Source organism: Chiloscyllium plagiosum, chromosome 33, assembly GCF_004010195.1.
Source record: "Chiloscyllium plagiosum isolate BGI_BamShark_2017 chromosome 33, ASM401019v2, whole genome shotgun sequence".
In the NCBI taxonomy this organism is placed as follows: Eukaryota; Metazoa; Chordata; class Chondrichthyes; order Orectolobiformes; family Hemiscylliidae; genus Chiloscyllium; species Chiloscyllium plagiosum.
The window spans coordinates 21775146-21796324 of NC_057742.1; the positions used below are offsets into that span (position 1 = coordinate 21775146).

The window sequence follows — 21179 nt, forward strand, 5'->3', positions numbered from 1 at the left end:
CATTCCTCAAGATAAAGCTGTTCTTTCAGCAGTGAGGTGGAGGAGAGTGGGGAAAGGCAAATCCCATGACAATGTCTGTCAGTAAAAGTTAACGTATAACTTGAACAACCTGAATCTTGAGAAGAATTTATATGAAAGATTATTCTTGGAGTGATTAATATTTAAAGAAAGGGAAAACAGACATCTAGCTTATTATATTTTTTCCAAGAATAAATCCCCAAGCACCTCCATACCACACCCTATTCAGTCACTGCACCCTGTATTACCAAAAAGTGCAGGAAGCGAAGTTGGCCAGCATTAGTCACAATCAGTAAGCCGCCTAGTTTCTGAAGGCTGAATCTTGATTTCAGCCTTTTGCTTTTTGGCTTCATACATCGCTCGTGTGTTCGCCCTCCTGAAGAAACCACACTATAAAGAAGGAAGTTATTAAATTAAATTGATCAACAAACTGAAATTGACTTTACAAAAAAACGGATCCAATACTTTCTTTTCACAAGAAAACTACAGATGAGTCTATCTATTCCTTGTGGTTGCAGGGTTCCAAGGTGGGAAATGAGGTGTTTTCCTTCAGGCATCAGGTGGTTAGGGTTTGTTGATCAAGGAGGCCCAGGACCTGCATATCCTTGGTGGAGTGGGAGGGGGAGTTGAAGTGTTCAGCCACGGGGTGGTGGGGTTGGTTGGTGCGGATGTCCCAGAGACGTTCTCTGAAATGATCCGCACGTTGACGTCCTGTCTCCCCGATGTAGAGGAGACCACATTAGGTGCAACGGATACAGGAGATGACATTTGTGATGGTACAGGTAAATTTCAGTTGGATGTGGAAGGATCCTTTGGGGTGAGGGGGGAGGTGTGGGTGCAGGTTTTGCACTTCCTGCAGTGGCAGGGGAAGGTGCTGGGAGTGAGGTGAGGGCTGATGGATGGCGTGGATCTGACAAGGGAGTCGCGGAGGGAATGGTCTCTCTGGAACACTGATAGGGATGGGGAGGGAAATATATCCATAATGTTGGGGTCTGTTTGTAGGTGGCAGAAGTGGCAGAGGATGAATCGATGTATACAGAGGTTGGTGGGGTGGAAGTTGAGGACCAGGGATGTTCTGTTCTTGTTGCATTGGGAGGGGTGGGTTTCAAGGGCGGAGGTGTGGAAAGTGGAGGAGATGCACTGGAGGGCATTGTCGACCACGTGGGAGGGGAAATTTCACTCTTTGAAGAAGGAGGCCATTTGGGATTTTCTATGGTGGAATTGGTCATCCCGGGAACAAATTCGGCGAAGGCGGAGGAATTGGGAATAAGAGTTGGCATTTTTGCAGGAGGCAGGGTGGGAGGAGATATAGTCCAGGTAGCTGTGAGAGTCGGTGGGTTTGTAGTAGATGTCTGTGGTGAGTCGGTCGCCAGAGATGGCAATGGAGAGGTCCAGGAAGGGGAGGGAGGTGTCCGAGATGGTCCAGGTGAATTTGAGGTTGGGGTGAAAGACGTTGGTGTAGTTGATGAACTGTTCAACCTCCTCATGGGAGCACGAGGTAGCGCCGATTCAGACATCGATGTAACAGAGGAAAAGATGTGGTCTCCTCTACAGGATGCCAACTTACGGATTGTTACAGAGAATATCTCTGGGATACTTGCACCAACCAACCCCACCTTCCTGTGGCTGAACACTTCAACTCCCCCTCCCACTCCACCAAGGACATGCAGGTCCTGGGTTCCTCTATCGCCAAACCCTAACCACCTGACGCCTGGAGGAAAAACAATTAATCTTTTGCCTTGGAACCCTGCAACCACATGAGATTAATGTGGATTTCACCAGCTCCCCCCCAACTCCCCTCCTTATCCCAGTCCTAAGCGTCCAACTCGGCACCGCCCTCTTGACCTTTCCATTATCTTTCCCATCTATCCACTCCACCCTCCTCTCTGATCTATCACTTTCTTCCCCACCTTCATCTACCTAGTGAATTCCAAGCTACCTTCCCCGCCGAGTCCCGACCCCCTCTCAGCACCGTAGCTCACAAGCCTCATTCCTGATGAGGCTTATGCCCGAAACGTCGATTCTCCTGCTCCTCAGATGCTGCCTGGCCTGCTGTGCTTTTTCAGCACCATGCTCTCGACTACTAATTCAGTGAAGCAGTATTTCATTATATCAGTCCTCAAGTTATCGTTACTAGTTTGATCATGTGTTCTTCTGTCGTTCTTTGAAAACTTGATTAGAAATAGTATTCCAGAGAACAATTTCATTTAACTGTTGAGGTCATCTTTCAAAGCTTCGTCTTTAGCAAAAAAAACTTAATATTTCACCGACATTCCTTCATAATTTAAGATCAAATTAGCAGCTTTTTTACACTGCCTGTAATGCTTGAATGATTATTTTGCTTCTTCTGATCAGAACAATGTGCAGTATTTAAACTGTATCACTATCAAACATTCTGACTCGTACTTTACAGTTTTGTCTGTAGTTCAACATCCAATTGACTGCAACTCTGTGTAAGATGGACATGCTAAATGTTGAGCTTAGTCAGACTCCTAAGCCTCTTCAAGTATCACCCCAAGCTATTTTAATCACATTCAAGTTTGTTTTCTACATCCCTTCCTATGCCATAATTAACATTTCACATTTTGCTGTTATCTTTGCATAAACTGTTTGCAGCTTTTTTTAGTTTAACAAATTCAAAGTATGATGATGAAATAACGGGGGGGGGGGGGGGTGGAATCATTTTGTACTAGAATACACACTAGTCAATTAATAGGAAAGTCAGAGTGACAGAAAATAATGAAGTCTAAATCAGAGCTATGCTGTCTGCATGTGAATGCATAGAGTATTGTTAATACGATTGGTTATAGTTACAGTCATAGATTATCACATGGGATTGTGATGATGCATTGATAAAACAGCCCTGGCTCAAGGAAGGCCTGATTGGGTGTCATATATTTCTGGGAGAAAGTGAAGTCGTAGATGCTGGAGATCAGAGTCAAAAAGTGTGATGATGGAAAAGCACAGCAGATCAGGCAGTATCTGAGGAAAAAGAGAGTCGATGTTTCGGGCATAAGTCCTTCCTAATGAAGGGCTTATGGTTGAAACATTGACTGTCCTGTTCTTCGGATACGACCTGACCTGCTGTGCTTTTCCAGTGCCACACTTTTCAATGACTGTTGAATATTTCTGGTTACAAGATATTCAGAAAAGACAAGTTTTGGTTAAAAAGAGTACTGTATTTTCAGAAAAAGCATATATTCGGAGGGTTCAAGGGCAAAATTAATTTGGCTAGAGCCAAAGATGCAATTATATTGCTTAGTATAATCTATAAATACCCACTAAATGAGAAAAATATAGAGTAACAAACCTATAAGGAAATTTCAAATAGCTGCAAACATCCTGCTATCAAATAAATTTGAATATGCCACTTTGCATGCTTAATTTGTAGGTCAAAACTGACTTAAACGAGCAGAAAGCAATATTAGAACTAGGTGCCCAGCAACAGGAAGTTGAAAATATGTCAATGTGGCAACTCTTCATAGATGACCAGTCGTACAGTAATCATTGAAAGATCAATAATTTCTTTGGTATACATTTATGCCATTTTGTCTCAGTTACGCAAATTTATCAATACAAAGTATTTTTATAAATACAAATCACCACCTAAACATCATACTGAACAAATTGCCAAAAATGTTGTGAAGCGTGAGATAAACCAAAGTCTTTAATTGCATCAAACAATTAATTGATCTTAATTCCACACTATGAATGAAAAATTTAAAACTGCTTGTCATTACTTGAAACACAAAGTCAAATTATGATTATAGATTGGCTACAAATGATTTGCAGGACTCTAACGCCTTCACAATAGCCTGTTATATTCCTTTTTCTTCATACTTTATTACATGGACTTATTTTATTCAAACTGCATTCTCTTGACAAGTTTCTAGATGGATCTTTTTGATTAAAATAATGTTCTCATGAAACATTTGATCAAAGAAAGGCCAGATGTTCTGCAGCACCTAGTTGCACATGCAGCATTTAATTTGACCAAAGGAATTCTATACTTCATGACTGAATAGCCAAGTGCAAGGAGATACAACTAAATATTTGATAAGATAATGACATTTGAACAAAATATCTGTTGAATTATAATATATTATACAATCTAAGCCATTGACCTGTTAAATACTTAATTACAAAAGAAAACCTTAATCTCTTTGAGGGCCTATTTTTCATGAAAATAAAACAAACAGCAAAATATTGTTGTCTGGTCATTGACATCAATACATTTCATATTAGCAGATTAAATTGATTGGGGTAACTGTGAAAGTTGTGCAAAGTAATTATGCGGCAATCGTAAAAGTTTCCTTCCACTGGGGTAAAAATAATTTTCTATTTTCTAAACATAGATAATAGGAGAGATCTTTCATTTCACCTAGAAACTAATAATAATAATATTGTAGTTCATCTCATTTTAAACTTTAATCTAATTTCAAATGGATTTGGTAATAATGACAGAGGTCAGTCCTGGAAAACAACCCTGTGACACCAGATGACTAACAGGGCAAACAAAATGATAAGAGGATAATTCTAACTTCAAGTGATAAGAGTAAAATGGGCAATATTGGACTCATTGCATGTTATATTTCTCCGCATTTCCCTTTCCACTACATATTTTATGTTATCACTGAAATGATTAATGCTTCAAGCATCAAAAGGACTCAAATTAGCATTTCCAAGCAGAGGCCAGAAGCATGCCTGGGTTCACAGGAGAGGAACTATACGTCAGTGTGGTCCAACTATAGAATTAGCTCCCTCAATTGCCATTGTGTAAATAATTGCTACCAAGAAACACTTGTACGCAAGAACAGGATTTGTCCAAATTGCATGTACACCAGTCACCTTCTGTGTTTGTGGCTTCTCTGATTTCTTGGCTTTGGCTGTTTCTGTAGCCTAAATTTGAGCCCAGAGTTTACAAAATGTTCTGTCGATAAAAAGGGACTCTACGAAAATTAAGTTTTCTTTTTCTTAGAACATACCTTCCAGAGTAAAAGGATTATCAGACTCAATAATAAGATTCCTGCCAGCACTGCTACAGCAATAATCCACTCTGGTATCTCATAAGGTGGTTCATCGTCAACTTGGGATTCAATGTTGAGAAATGCCTGAATTAAATGAAAAGAGATGTCCAGTTTAGTTCAAGAGAACGTTTTGATAAAGAACTGATCCACATTCTGCCTGGTTTTGTATGACAAATGAAACAATCGTTGCACATTTGGTGGATTTTCCATTCTTTATTGAAACTTGGTGATACTTCACTTTGTACATTGAGAGGTCCACAATTACCATATTGCATCATGGAAAACAATTTTTGCAGTACGAGGGACTGATATTCCCTCCGCAGGGACAAGAGAAAGCAGACCCTTCTCCTGTAAAACACTTCTGTCTGGATGCTGTAATGATGGCAAATTTTGACATGTTACCAATATTGTCAGCTCCTAACTAGAAGGAACTGGTTGCAATGAATAAAAGGGCAAAGGTGATTTTCACAGCCAGCGGGGCAGTCATCCTTGCCTTAGTGTGAAGTTTTCAGATTTTTGTGAAGGAGGTAACAGCTCCGTTACTACATCCTTAGGCAAAGGCTCCTGAAGCAATACTCCTGCTGACCCAAACATAAGACTGGAGCTCTGCTAAGATTATTCCTTCTTCTGGGCGTTTGCTTCACTGTCCTTCATGTTCTGCTCAGACTGCAAAGCAAATATCAATCCAACTAATACCCCTCATGTCTATGCAAGACAGTGTCCTTTCCTTTTTCTCTGCTGTCAAACTCTATCAGCAACTCGACAAAATGCTTTCATTAACTTGAGCAAAAGTCAGCCAGTTGCAAAATGCCAAGTGGCCCTTTAAATATCACCTAGAAGAAGGCTCATCCTACCTCCTAGCAGTTGGTGTTTCAGGAATAAACAAGGAAGATGTTCCCTGAACAATTAGCCACTTGTAGTCATTGTGCATTGCATTTGCTTGGTGATGTCAGATGTCACAATCTCTTTTTGAATTCCTTCAGGCACACAATCAGAACATGCTGTGCCTCACCCTAGTTACCTCACCTTCTACAGAGAGCAGCCTCCTTCTCATTTTCAAAACATTCAGTGGTTCCTGATGATGGGGAACGGTCAGTAATGTGGAGTTGAGGCCGAGATGAGATCCGTTATGATCATTATTAAATGGCACAGCAAGCCCAAACAGCTGAATTGCCTACTGAGGCACCTCCTTCTTAAGGCGAAAGTGAGGACTGCAGATGCTGGAGATCAGAGTCAAGATTAGAGTGGTGCTGAAAAAGTGGTTCTTAAACCTCTTCACCCTGCTCACTCTGGGTACTGTCATAATATCCGGCGAAAGTGAGGGCTGCAGATGCTGGAGATCAGAGTCAAGATTAGAGTGGTGCTGAAAAAGCACAGTAGGTCAGGCAGCATCCGAGGAGCAGGAATTTCTGATGAAGGGCTGACCTGCTGTGCTTTTCCAGCACCACTCTAATCTTGACTTCCACCTCCTTAGGTTCACCCCTCCATATTCCTGTAATTTACTCCAAAATTTCCTCAAATTCTGGCCTTTTTCAGCCTCCAATACATCCACCACCACTTACATTACTCCATCATTTGCAGCTATGCTTTCACCTGCTTAGATCCAAATCTCTGGAATTCCGTTCTTAAACCTCTTCACCCTGCTCACTCTGGGTACTGTCATAATATCCCCTTATGTGACTCTGTTATCAAATTTTGTTTGGTAAGGCCCCAGTGTAGCTCCCAGAGATGTTTTACCACACTAAGGATGCAAAAGAAATGCTAGTATTGGATGTAGTTTCTAAAACTAAACAATTTTGCTTTAATTTCACCTATATTCACAAATATGAAGAATGAGAGCAAATAGTTTCAAATAACTATTGATTACAAGAAAATTTGAAAGAACTCACTATCACATCTGGTTGCTTCATTTTGATTGTGGTGACATTTGTCATCAAGTGCAAGGATGCCTCTATCATTACAGTAATCCGACCATAGTCCCTGTATTCCTAGAATAACAAAACAAGAAATATATGCGAGGATTTTAAGTGATTCAGTAAACTCTCAGAGAAACGCCAATGATTATGCAACATTATTATCAGACATATTAAAAAAAAATTTAAAAATGCAAGCAACCAGTAGTTAAAGTGAAAACATTACTGGCCTGGATATTCAGTTGAGTCATTTTTTCAGCATATAAGAGATTCAGATTAAATTGCCTGTGTCTGAATGGTGATGCCTGAGACTCTGCCAATATTAGGCCTCATGCCTCATTATCTTGCAGCCAGTGAGATGATGAGCTTCTGCTACCAAAAACGAATGCAAGACTTGGCTGTGCTTGGCACTGCAATAGTACTAAGGCAACGGGGAATGGGAGTAAACAATGGGTGTGACTGTAGTAATGGTGGCATGAAAGAAAATGTGTCAATCTGTTCCTTCAGTAAGGTTTTGAGAAGTATACTCCTTATATTTTCAGTTGGGTGTAGCAGAGAATCAGGGAAAACTAGTCTCAGAAAGGAGAACTCAAACAAGCATTACATCTCATGAAGGTTAAACACAATAGAACATCAAACCCCTACAGTGCACTTAGAGGCCATTTGGCCCATCAAGTCTGCACCGACTCTCCAAAGAACATCCCACCCCATCCCCATAACCCCGCACTTACCATAGCTAATCCACCTAGCCTACACATCCCTGGACACTGTTGGGTAATTTAGCATGGCCAATCCATCTAACATTATCTAAGGTTATTAAGAGTCGGTAAGAATATAGAAAAATCAAATTGGCCATTATCTAATTGAATGGCAGTAGATGCTTGAGGAACTGAGTACCTGACTACTCCTGATTCACATATATGTATTTACAATATTACAAGGACATATCATTAATTACAGGTTTGGGTAGTGGCCGCATACTTTTCATTCTCACTCAATATGTTGCGCAGCACACTTCCAGCCAGAAATGTAAACACATTTTCTGCTCACCATATTGGAGTCTTAGCAGTCAGTGTACACCCAAAGAAAGTGATCAATGATTAATTTTGAAATTATAGCATTTGACTGACAAGAGAGACAACTTGTAAATCATCTAGTCCTTAGAGATTGATCAAGAATGTTACCTACATGGGTTTAAATAAAGTACATACTTTAAGAATTTCTTCAAAATTATAGTTCTGTGTAAAGTTTGACTTAGAGAAGCAAGGCACAATTTTATAACTTAATTTTAGATCTGTTTTAATTTTTAGAATTTTTTTCTAATACCTGTCATCTATTGATTACAGAAGGAAATTATTATACTGGTCCATGGACTCAGAAATAAAGTGTTTCACTGGAGTTAGCTTAATCAGATACAAAAGCACCATTGTATGCTTGGCCACTGGGTGTAACAGAAGGGAAAACAAATCAAGGGAGGAACAAGAGGGATTGATTGCTGTGTTCAATTTGAGGTTGCAAGTAAACAGTCCCTGCTGTTTGCCCATAAATCAATGTTGGAAGATGCTGTAAAGAGGCTTATGGTCAAACAGGAAGATAAAAGTGAAAAGAAAAACTAGAACTAATTCCCCAGTTGACATGATTCAGTCTGTACCTCCAGGAAGGTGCTGTTCCATAGCCGTGCTCGGAGTGTTACTGTTGCCTTTTGAGTCATATTGTGTAGCAAACAACTGAATTGCTTGCACCGGGCCGTGTGTTTGTGTTTACAATCCTGTTAAACAAATGAATATTCAGCAGCATTTATTGATTTGTTTCAGACAGATAAATGTCATGTTGAAAGGTTAAATCAAGCAACACCAAAAAATTGATAACAAAAATTATGCAACCTATTAAAAAAGTGTTTTATATTCACCATATTTAGCTTTTTGATGAAGGCGACAATGATCTGAATATGCTTTGGAAGGTACTTAAAGGTGTCAGTTAAAGGGACATGATCATTAGAGCTCCAAATTAAAAGGCATCACAATTAACACAAAATACATTTTCCAGTACAGAATATGCAAATCAAATATCTGTGATTTTTTTTTTGTTTACTGTATAATGTTTTAATACATAAAAGCTATAATGCCATTAGCATTGTCACTGGTAGACACTATTCTATTTTATGGTCTCAAGGTGATGCACTGTAATTCATAACTGTGAATTAGTTTCCGTATCTATCAAAGCACAGGCCTTTTCATCACATTCATTCACAAGATGAAAAACTACATGTACATTTGTCACAATTTTATATAACTAGTTGTGCAATTAACAAAATTATTCTAAGTTTTGGGAAACTTTAGAAGTTGAACCTATTTAGGCTGGGAGGTCTGGTCTAGGTTTCAGTGAAATCTCTATATAATTTCTGGCAGATAGACTATTTGTGATATATATAATGTGCTGTACCAGTTATAATTGCCTACCTGTTAAACTTGGGAGAAATATCAAGCTATCCAGTTATTAGAAAAAAAATCCAATCAGAGCTGAGGTTTATTGAATCAAATAACACCTGCAATTCATAAATGTAGACTTACCATAAATACTATTTTAAACCACAGGATGGAAACTAGTCTCAGAAATGCTATCATGAGTTGGGCAATACTCCGTCCATTGTAGTTACATGTATCAATAAACTAACAACTCTTTCTTCAGAACATCAAATATGGGTAGTGTAGGTCACATGACTCCTTGAGTCTGCTGCATCATCCAGCAGGATCATGGCTGATCTTTTAACTCAACTGCATTTTCTCATCTTAGCTCCATATCTCTTTGATTTCGGCTTCCCAAAAACCTATAAATTTCACTGCTGTAATACTTAGTTACTGATCAACTACCATCCTTTGAAGTAGAGAATTCCAAACAGTCATAACCCTTTATTGAAGATTGACGTAGAATGGTGACATAAAACATCATGTTCATCCCAATGACTGACAACAGCTGGAAAACACGAGAAGTTACCTGGGCTAAAATTATTGTGCACACTATAAAACTAGTCAAAATCAAAGTCTGAGAGGGCAAAGTGCAAAAAGGCAAGGTGATGCAAGGATGCTGTGAACATCCAAATAAGTAGAAAGTAAGTGAGAGCTGAGAGAGTGAGTATACAGCCCTGAGATCCACCACAATCCAATCACAAGATTGTGCCTGTCCCTACATACAAACTTTCCTGGCAGCTGTGTTACAATAACATGTGCTGGTGTGCTCCAAATCGCAGCACTTAAGTGACGAAGACTACAGTAAGTGGGTTGGAGATGTGCCATGCTGATGTGTTGAATGCCAATGCATTCCAGGTGCATTCAATTGTTTCCCAGTGAGTGTTCCCTGAGATGGTGGAGCCTTGTATTCATGGTGGACGTGTAGGTGAGCAAGTGGCGAGCTAGAGTAGCTACGCTAATCTTCATATGGAATTATCATCTGGTTTCTATCCAGCAGGTAGAAGAATGGGACACTGCATAATAATGAGGTGAGATTAATTAATAAAGACACATTAATGCATACTGATGCATGAAAATAAGTATCTCGCTGCTGACTAGCAAGATCTTTATCTCACCATTCAACACTGGGTTAGAAAACGGGACTTTTTGTCCTTGATGTCTAGAACCTCCTCACTGGCCATTACAAACCTCCATTGTGTAAGGACTGTTAAGATTCTACCCATTATCTCTGATCCTCTCTTCACAGGTGCTGTCTGACTTGCTGAGTACTTCCAACATTTCTACTTTTTCTTAAGATTTCCTGGAACTGTAGTATTTTTCTCTGGTGTATGATTCTAGTGCACTTTTGTTGAACTCCATCCATGGAAGTATATCCATCCTAAGGTTAAGGACACCGTAACCATCTATAGCATTCCAGATGCAATTTCACCAAAGTCATGTAAATAAGCAGCAAGACTTCCTTAATCTCCTCTTGTACCTCAACCCCTCACAATGAAGACTAACATTAAATTTGCTTGCCAAATTGCCTTGAAACACAAAAATGCCAAAATCTGAGAATTGCTCCAAATCAAAATTGGTTTGAATAATGCTGCCTCATTCACAGAAAGTTTTTATTTGAAGACTTTTTATTACACCAACCAACAGAATGTATTTGTGTTTTTTCCTGAACAAGTGTCCTTTGAGCTATCAGAAGTTGCCTGTCAACATTATAACTACAACACACCATGATATCAATAACTGCCACTGATAATGATTTTGCTTCATGTATCAAAATCAAGGCTGCATCTCAAGACAGGAGTATATCTAATGGTACTATTTGTCTGTCCTTGCTGTAGATTTTCACTACCAGCAAGGAATAGAAAAACAAACATTTTCTTTGCATGGTTTAGTCAACGAATCACTGTAGTATTGGGAACATCACCTCTTATAAATGGTAAATACTGAGAGGAATTCATGGCCAGAGTGATCACGCAGACTAGTTTAGGTCCCATACTGCATGAACCAAAGGAGTTTTACCCATCCATCATATCTTAGCTTCCATATGTTAGTATGTTATCACAAAGTGAAATCTGAATGAGCATCCAGATTTTAAGCACTGAGAATTATGCCACAATTTTACAGTGGACATAGAGTCATAGAGATGTACAACACGGAAACAGACCCTTCGGTCCAACCTGTCCATGCCGACCAGATATTCAAACCCAATCCAGTCCCACCTGCCAGCATCCGGCCCATATCCCTCCAAACCCTTCCTATTCATATACCCATATAGATGCCTTTTAAATGTTGCAATTGTACTAGCTTCCATCATTTCCTCTGGCAGCTCATTCCATACACGTACCACCCTGTGTGTGAATAGTTGCCCCTTTGGTCTCTTTTATATGTTTCCCCTCTCATCCTAAACCTATGTCCTCTAGTTCTGGACTCCCCCACCCCAGGGAAAAGACTTTGTCTATTTACCCTATTCATGCCCCTCATGATTTTATAAACCTCTATAAGGTCACCCCTCACTCTCTGACACTTCAGGGAAAACAGCCCCAGCCTATTCAACCTCCCGCCATAACTCAAATCCTCCAACCCTGGAAACATTCTTGTAAATCTTTTCCAAACCCTTTCAAGTTTCACAACATCTTTTCAATAGGAAGGAGACCAGACTTGCACGCAATATTCCAACAGTGGCCTAACCAATGTCCTGTACAGCCGCAACATGACCTTCCAACGCTTGTACTCAATAATTCAACCAATAAAGGAAAGCATACCAAACGCCTTCTTCACTATCTTATCTACCTGTGACTCCACTTTCAAGGAGCTATGAACCTGCACTCCAAGGTCTCTTTGTTCAGCAACATTCCATTGGACTTTACCATTAAGTTTACAAGTCCTGCTAAGATTTGCTTTCCCAAAATGCAGCACCTCGCATTTATCTAATTTATACTCCATCTGCCACTTCTCAGCCCATTGGCTCATCTGATCAAGATCCCGTTGTAATCTGAGGTAACATTCTTTGCTGTCCACTACACCTCCAATTTTGGTGTCATCTGCAAACTTACTACTATACCTTTTATGCTCATGTCAGAGGAATTTGAGACTGCCCAATGTATTTTACTGAGAAACAGAACCATTTCAGCCTCACATGTTTAATATCCACAACATGAATTGTTCCTTCAAAGTTTCCGAGTTCAATCACTTACTAATTGCAAGTCGCCTTTTCCTTTTTTCAGCTTGCCCAGTATTTTTAAATTCTTGGCAGCTGCAGATTTCACTTCACGTTTTCTTCTTTGTGGGTGTGTTGTGTGATTATTCCCCTGAAAAAGAAATTTCAAGGTACATATTAATCGCAAGAACATAAATGTTGCTTTCCAGAAACAAGGCCACATTTTTGGATGGTATTTTCCAATCCTATCACCCAAAGAATCCAGTGGGAATGCATTCTCCCCTGTCCCCACTCCCATCAAGGATAATTAATTTGATGGAAAGTGAATTTCTGGTCCTCACATATCCATTAGCAAGGAACTGCAAAATTCTTCCCTGTATCTTCACCTTCCGATGTCGGATTGAACAAATCATGTATATGCACTGATTATAGGCCAATCACTGCCACTAAACTTTATGTATCTAAATATTTGCCCCCAACTCAACGGACATCTCTATGTTTTACCCTATCCTCGCTCTGTGAAGCTTGTTCTTTTTAAAAATGGCAAAGTACTGAGTTGTTAGCAAATTTATTTAACACCTTCGTTGTTCTGCACAATTAGGATAATTATTGATATAGGATTTAAAGATTCTCAATGAAAACTTCAAATTTCTTTGGAAAAATTGGCTTAGGTGATACACAGACTCATAAACATTCTACAATTTAAGTAGCATTTATTTTCTTCTCTTATGTCCAGAAAACAGGACACACAAGGACAGCCAACTATTTATATGTCAATTTTTCCTCCTTTCTAATACAGAACATCTTATCTCCCCCTGATACTTTTGGTTCTTAGTCCAGTTAAATCAGTAACATAACTAGGTACAGAGTTATGGTTGTAAACTGCTTCTGTTACGATGAAACAATATATAATTTTGCAGTTCTTTTGATTTTGAGGTCACATTTAATGCAACACTCTGTACATGGGAGCTAAAGTGCACACAAGCATCATGACCAGATGATCTGTTTTTTGTAATGTTGATTGGGAAATAAATGCTGTGCAGGGAATTGGAAATAACTTCCTTATTTTTCTTTGAAATAGTATGGAGTTTGCACATTCTCCCCGTGTCTGCATTGGTTTCCTCCGGGTGCTCCAGTTTCGTCCCACAGTCCAAAGATGTGCAGGTCAGGTGAATTGGCTGTGCTAAATTGCCCATAGTGTTCAGGGATGTGTAGGTTAGGTGCATTAGTCAGGGGTAAATGGAGGATTATAAGGTAGGGGAATGGTTCTGGGTGGATTATTCTTCACAGGATCGATGTGGACTTGTTGGGCCGAAGGGCCTGTTTCCACACTGTAGGGATTCTATGATTCTATGATCGGATCTTTTACAACCAACTGAGTAGGCACATGGAGCCTTGATTAAACGTTGTCTCCAAAAGATGGTGGTGCAACCCATTTCGATATCTGGACTCCTCTCGTTCTGGCTTCTTGTGTGTATCTATTTTTAAATGACCCGCTTTTAATGGCTGTGCCTTCATTAGCCTTGGAAATCTTCCTGTCATCTCTTTCCTCCATTAAGAAACTCTTTAATACCTACCTCTTCACCCATTATTTGTTCAGTTGATCTAACACATCATACAGCCCAATGTCATACTTAGTTTTATAATGTATCTGTGAAGTTCCTTAGATGTTTAATTACATTAAAGGTACTATACAAGTGCAAGGTGTTGTTAACGCCAATATGTGAACACAATTAGATTATAATGAATATTCTGAAAATATCCAATTACCTTTAAGCTCAACTCATTTACAATGTTCCCTACTGGTTGGCAGTACTGGTTTTCTGTCCCATTCATTTCAATTTCAGTGAGATACAGTAACCACTTTCCATTACTAATTTCATATGGCCACGAAAAATTGAGGTACAGAGTTCCTAAATCCCCCAAAGGCTCACCATGGTTCGTCACCTGTAGAGGGAGTTGAACACAAAAAAATATTAGCATGTTAAAATTTGCATTTAATATCTGTATCTCACTCGTGAGCTACAGATATGAACAGTTACTGTACAAAATCTAGGAAGAGGGGATTACAAGTTCTATTTGCTACATCTTAAACACTGCATCTTCTGTCATCCCATGTTCTGCACACACAAGAGCACAAGTTGTGTTTCTGCAATTTTATCAGGAGTAGGTAACATAATGAGGTTTTTCAGCATGATTTATTTTACAGCTGGTTAGCTCAGTTGGTGGGATGGCTAGATTGCAATGCAAAGTGATGCTAACAGTGTGGGTTCAATTCCTGCACCAGCTAAGGTTCCCATGAAGGCTTCACCTTCTCAACCTCTCCCCTCGTCTGAGGAGTGGTGACCCTCAGGTTAAACTACCACCAGTCATCTTTCTCTCTAATGAGAGAGTAGCTCTGTGGTTTGGTAAGGTATGGCAATTTTACCTTGTCTATTGTGCCACTTATATGTGAAGAAATTAGAAAAGGCTTCAAAAACAAATATCTAAATAAAAAGTGTGTGAATGGGAACATACACCTCCTGCACTTTAAGTCCTATCTAACATGATAGGGACATAATATTATTGTTTCCAAGCACTTGGTTTAACTATTCTTTATTGATTTCACTTCACGAAGCAATCAGTGAACATCTCCTCCCCAACTGACTTGCAAAGTGTCATTGAGAGCTTTGAGAAATGTCTTTGTTGCACGCACCTCAAAGGTGAAGTCCACAGGGCTTCCTATAGCTTCAAACGTCTTGATTGCACTCTCACCGATGACAGTACCACTGAAGTATGTTTGCTGTGTTTTCTTTTCCCTAATGAGAACAAAGGGGAAAAAAATAACTTTATTGGGACGCCACAATATCACGTTGGTGAACTCATGTTATGTTGGATCAATCAATTATAGTGGTTTGTGAACTAAAGCACAAGGGATTAAACTGCTAACTGATAAACTGTTCCGGTAAATGAAAGAGCAAAGTATTAAAGGTTTATTGGAACACTTGATGACTATAGTCGCTCATTTACAAACCTGAGCCGCAATGTACAAACAGTGATTTCAGATGCAATAATCGCAGAATATATTGCAAAAAGTGTTGCATATCTTTAATAAAATGAAATATGTTGCCATTGCCAAGATGGACTCCACTTACATAGACATTGACAGTGACATCACATCGCCACAGCATGTTGCAGATGATGTCACTGACGTAAATGAAACCCTCACTATCCTCGTACTGTTTGCAGCTCCTGTGTTCTTGGCTTCTGGCTCTCCAGCTCGACTCACATCACCATTTCCCTACAGCATGGTTCACTCATCTTGACCCAGGTTCCATTTCCCTCACCCCACTCCAGTCCTCCACCACCACACTCCCCAGTTCACTCTGTATACAAGAAGGAGTTCAGTCCATGAAAATTCATTGAGCATGTAAGATCCCAGATGATGTTAATAATGGACAGGTTAGATCTCAGAATTAAACCCTGGCTTAAAAGGCCAAATGTTTGTCTCTGCAGTTATCTAATGCATGTTTAATCACTGAAGCATATTCGCACGAGGTTGGAGACGTTCTTTAGCAATAGAATCATAGAATGCAGAAAAGTCCCTTTGGCTCATCACTGCCATGCTGACCAATGTGTACTTGGTTCCTGCACTTGGCCTATAGCCTTGAATGTTTTAGCATTGAAATGCTGATTCAAGGTTTTTAAAGGTTACAGGGTTTCCTACCCTAATTCCCATCCCAGGCAGTGCATTCCAGATTCCCATCACCCTCAGGATGAAAAACTCTTTCCTCAATCCCCCTCTCAACCTCCAGCTTTCGCCTTAAAATTATACCCTTTCATTATTTGTCTCTTTAAATAAGGGGAACTAAGCTCTGCTTTTAATAAAAATTGAGCCATCCAGCCTTTTTCATAGCTAAACTGCTCCAGGCAATATGCTGGTGCATCTCTTCTACACCCCCTCCAATGCAATCACATCCTTCCAATAACGAGGTGACCAGAACTGCACACAGTATTCCAGTATTTAGAATCTGAGTTAATTAATTTCTTACGATTCTCATTTAAAATGCACTGGTACATAATAATTCATAAATACCTTTATTGTAAATCTTCATTTCATGATTCAAGTTATGATGTTACAAGTGTCATGTTATGTCTCACAGTCAATATGCCAGCACATCTTTAAAAGACATGGTTCATGATATCATCACTGCACACTGTATCTTGGCATGTGTCTCAGATGCCATCTTACTTGAAGCATGACATGTAATGGAAGCATACTGCTATTTGGAACCAAATAGCTTAATGGGAGTTTAGACCCTGATCTGCCCAGGAATGTACTATTTATACATATTATTGAACTGTAATAAGTGTCTGTTGCATTCTTCAATATCATGTGATCCACACTGAATTTCTTATGTTACAAGAATTGTAGTAGCCTCTAGTTTTGATACATTATTTACTGAATCCCAGCTGCTGGGGAAAAAAAACCCCAACAAATACATCCTATTAATAAAGGCAGCATCTTGTTAAGAAGTATCATGTGTGTCATATTTTCAGGATGTAAATAATCTCAGATTATCTGAAATATATCGATCACATACTTACATCGAAAGGCTAACTTGTAGCTGAATTTCCACAGATACTGATTGTAAAACTGGGTTCAAGTCACTTTGTGTACTTTCCCTGTTTGTAAAATAATAAAATTGTGCTTGAGTAACAGTTTTACACAATTCTTAATTTCATGGTCACATCAATACTATTGATGAAACAAACATCTTTTGCTGTGGTCCAATGAGACATGTATTTTTGCCAGTGATTATCCATATGATTATCAATAGCTTCCAATAACTCAACCAGTGAACTGGACAGAAATCAAGCAGATTGTTTTTAATGCAAAAAAAGTCATCAGAAAACTTGTAGTGCCACAGTTACCATTTCATATATCAGGTGTATGGTACAGGAAACGTTTAGGATGACTATTTTTTGTCTATTTAAAAGTGGCTTCTCCCCAAATGTTCCACTGTAGTTATTATTCCTTCACTATCCTTGGAAAAACTTCCAGATCCAACAACTTCCTGCATAAAATGATTCTCGTACTTTCTTGCTTCAATTTCTTAGTGATCATGAGTGGCATGGTGGCTCAGTGGTTAGCACTGCTCCAGGGTCCCAGGTTTGATTCCAGCCTTGGGCAACTGTCTGTGTGGAGTTTGCACATTCTCCCAGTGTCTGCGTGGGTTTCCTCCGGGTGCTCCAGTTTCCTCCCACAGTCCAAAGATGTGCAGGTCAGGTGAATTGGCCATGCTAAATTGCCCATAGTATTAGGTGCATTAGTCAGAGGGAAATGGGTCTGGGTGGGTTACTCTTCGGAGGGTTGGTGTGGACTGGTTGGGCCAAATGGCCTATTTCCATACTGTAGGGAATCTAATCTGAAAATAAATCTAATCATCTCCTCTCCAATTATTATTTAGTAACCGCCCATGTGAACAGTCTTCCCTTTTGCATCAACAATGCACCTCCTCCCATAACCCCAACTTCATCTCAGTTTTGAGGAAATCCGACAGATGTCGGGTCAATTTTCTTTGATCCAGTTAAAAGTGGACATTGATGTTTCAGCTTCTTCGTAACAAAAGTATTTTCTTCTCTCTCCCAATATTTTCATGAATCTTATCCATGCTCTTACCAAGGGCTGGGATTTTCAGTTCTTTGTATTTTTATCTGCTCAGATATTAAGTGATTTGTAGCTAGTTCTAATAAATGGATAACCTTTCATTCAAAGCATAAGCATTTATTCCAGAATCTTTACAAGGCTGAAATTTGTTGAACCGACAGATGGTCAGACAACCAGAGATGCTCTTAACAGTTGTGTGGTATCGCCCCTGACAGAATCAAACGATCTTTCGATACTGAAATAGCCACTAAGAAGCCTCTCCTGTGATTGAGGTCCACAGCTACAGAAACTCCAGCAATTGAGAGCTGTCAGCCAATCTCAATCTACGCTCAATCTCAAGTTACTCGATGCTGTCAGCCCCACGTGATGACTTTAGTCAGCACTATATTCACGAAAGGCCGGGCAATGTCATGGGATCCCAGACCAAATATAACTAAGGGTGGTATGAGAGTAATGGGGTGGAGGCCATGGGTGGGGTGCAGTTTTGTCAGAGGCCAAGGCACAGGAGTGGAGGTAAGTTTTCAGCTGCTCTCTCTTGTTTGATTTTGGGTCCCTCAATTAGGCACAGTGTACCTGATGATGAGGGACTTCATCCTTTCACCTGTTCACCAACTCCCTCCTCCCCCCAAGGCTGTGACAGCCTCAACAGGGAAAGGCACTCATTAAAGCCCTCAGGCATCATTCAGTTGTGGTAACATCCCACTGCCAAGGCCAACTCTAACTTTATTAAGAAAGTATGGAAGCAGGAAAGTACAAATGCTGAGACAAAAAGAGCTGTGTTTTCAAAATCAACCTAGTGATGGAGTTTTGAAACAAGGTAGATAAAAAAATACTGAAGCAACAACAGAAGTTGCTGGAAGAGCCCAGCAGCTCTGGCAGCATCCACAGGTCTTTCTGTTTTTTTATTTTAAAAAGTACTGATTGCTTACGTTTGAAGTTGGAGTTCCACATCAATCTCTCTTGTGTTAAGAGTAATTCCAGTTACTTCTAGAATAATGTTGAGCTTATCCTGCAAAGAAAGATGTGATAATATTAGGCTTTTCTGAGATTTCTGTTTGCTGTCAAACCTTCTACTAATTTCACCTCAATTTATTCCAGCAAACATTGTTCTTCACCTCAATCTTTGACTCCAAATAGGACGGCAGATATTAGCACTCGCATTATATCCAGCGCAGTATTTACAATTTTCAAACCCACAGACGAATTTTAGAATAAAAACAAATGAACAGAAAAATGCAATTTTGCTAGTAATTGTTTCATTGAAAATGTCATAAGTAGAGGTTTTTCTGAACTTGGAACAAACCAAAAGAATAAAAGCCCAGAGAGTGGGGCTCATGGTATAAATCACTATTCCTACAGAATGCCAATCTCAGTTGTCCATTAAATGGGACAGTGAGGCATGGTTATTGGAGAGTGTTACACCGAATCAATGGTGGTCAGTTGCTTTACCTCAGGCAAGCAGAAAATTGATTCAATCACCTGTCTGGTACCAGACTGCCCTTTGATATTTCCAAAGGGCTTACTTTTCTAGTTGTATCTAGTTACCTGTTAACACATTGACATATCTGCATTGCTTTAGCACAAAATATTAACTCATTTGCCCGTGAAGCATAGCAGGGTGAAAGATCAGATGCACTATTGTAATAATGTAAGAAAACAACAACTTAAGGAAATATATTTTTGTAGCATGGATGGTTTAACATGGCAACCTGCTTAATATTGTAAATCATACTACCACATAGGTTAAGGTAATTATAAAGGGTAGTTTCACCATCTAGTGGTGAAGAATGATATTGCATATGTATGATAAAATCCCAGACTGCTTTGGGTGATTGCATTGGAAGCAAATGAAAAAAGTAGTTCACACTCTTCATATTCATCTTCCTTTTGTCATATGTGCGCACATGTCTGGCCATGACCCTTCCTTGTGGTCTATCAAGCAAACAAATACTCTAACAGAGTTTTACAGAAGGCTCAAATGGAGTCTTAAAGGAAATAGACTTGCATTATTGATACATTGAACATATCCAGACATGGGGGAGGGTGGTGCTGCTATCTCTGAATCGTTGCAGCAGACACCCCAGTTTTGTTTGTTGTCAAGGCTCATTGGTTACCCACAGTCTTCTCAGCTCTCACTCACACCTCCAAGCAGTTTTAATACACTCAAGTGGGATATAAGCCATCACCTCAGCTCAGCTGGTGAGCTCAACTATATGAGGATATTGTCAACTTCTGGACTTGGTCAGGGGTTTCACTCTTCTACCTGCATGCATTCTAGAGCCAGAGAAGAGGACAGTGATCTGAGCGGGAGGACAATGGATCTGAAGCAAAATGCCAGCAAGATGTGTTACACATCCAGGGCAAAGTCCTGATGAAGAGGACTTTTAGCCAGTCATTTCAGAAAAGGTTGGGATCTGACAGTGTACAATTCCCACAGTGAGTAATTTAATCTAGCCACAAGAATACTGTTTCTTACTGTAGAAGTGGCTAGAACAAGGTTGCCAAACCTCAACAACAGGTGGCAGCGTGAAGAGTAAGCTCCATAAAATATACACCCAAGAATGCTATCCGCTATCTTTCAAGAATGCTTTCTTTCATAAAGTTAAAAACTCAGCAATTATTTTTAAATGGAACATATTAAAGCCTCAACTTATTTTTATGCAAATGGGAAGAAAATATTTAATGCAGGAATGATAAGTGATTTGAAATAAATGAGATCATTCAAAAAACTATGTCTATTTTTTAGAAAATAGCTTCCTCAGGGGGTTTAAGACCTTCCTTATCCTTCTTCATAGGGTAAAAATTGGAGTGTACCAGTGACACCTTTCAAAGTTTTAAAGTAATACCTAGAGAAAGAAAGCATCCAATGGTGAGGTAGCCTTTTATCTATGAAACTCCATTCTGTAGAACTCATTTGATGGAAGTGATTATTTACTATTGAGTTAATGG

At 39.5% G+C, this 21179-nt stretch overlaps 1 protein-coding gene and 1 long non-coding RNA gene across 4 annotated transcripts in view; one reads left to right on the forward strand and one right to left on the reverse strand.

The window, feature by feature from the left end:
- LOC122539936 overlaps positions 1-21179 on the forward strand; it is a 76876-nt gene that overhangs the window by 23118 nt on the left and 32579 nt on the right. The window lies entirely within an intron of this gene.
- LOC122539933 (integrin alpha-3-like) overlaps positions 1-21179 on the reverse strand; it is a 163972-nt gene that overhangs the window by 10344 nt on the left and 132449 nt on the right. Inside the window, exons 17-25 of one of the 2 annotated variants that reach the window (XM_043675134.1) lie at positions 19160-19239; positions 17168-17245; positions 15276-15378; positions 14351-14527; positions 12618-12731; positions 8610-8726; positions 6935-7033; positions 5004-5129; positions 267-408 (exon numbers count right to left, since the gene is read on the reverse strand). In XM_043675134.1, coding sequence (XP_043531069.1) covers positions 298-408; positions 5004-5129; positions 6935-7033; positions 8610-8726; positions 12618-12731; positions 14351-14527; positions 15276-15378; positions 17168-17245; positions 19160-19239 — 1005 coding nt within the window. In that variant the 3' untranslated portion in view covers positions 267-297. The remainder of the gene's footprint in view (positions 1-266; positions 409-5003; positions 5130-6934; positions 7034-8609; positions 8727-12617; positions 12732-14350; positions 14528-15275; positions 15379-17167; positions 17246-19159; positions 19240-21179) is intronic. The other variant, XM_043675133.1, reaches the window with a different exon arrangement.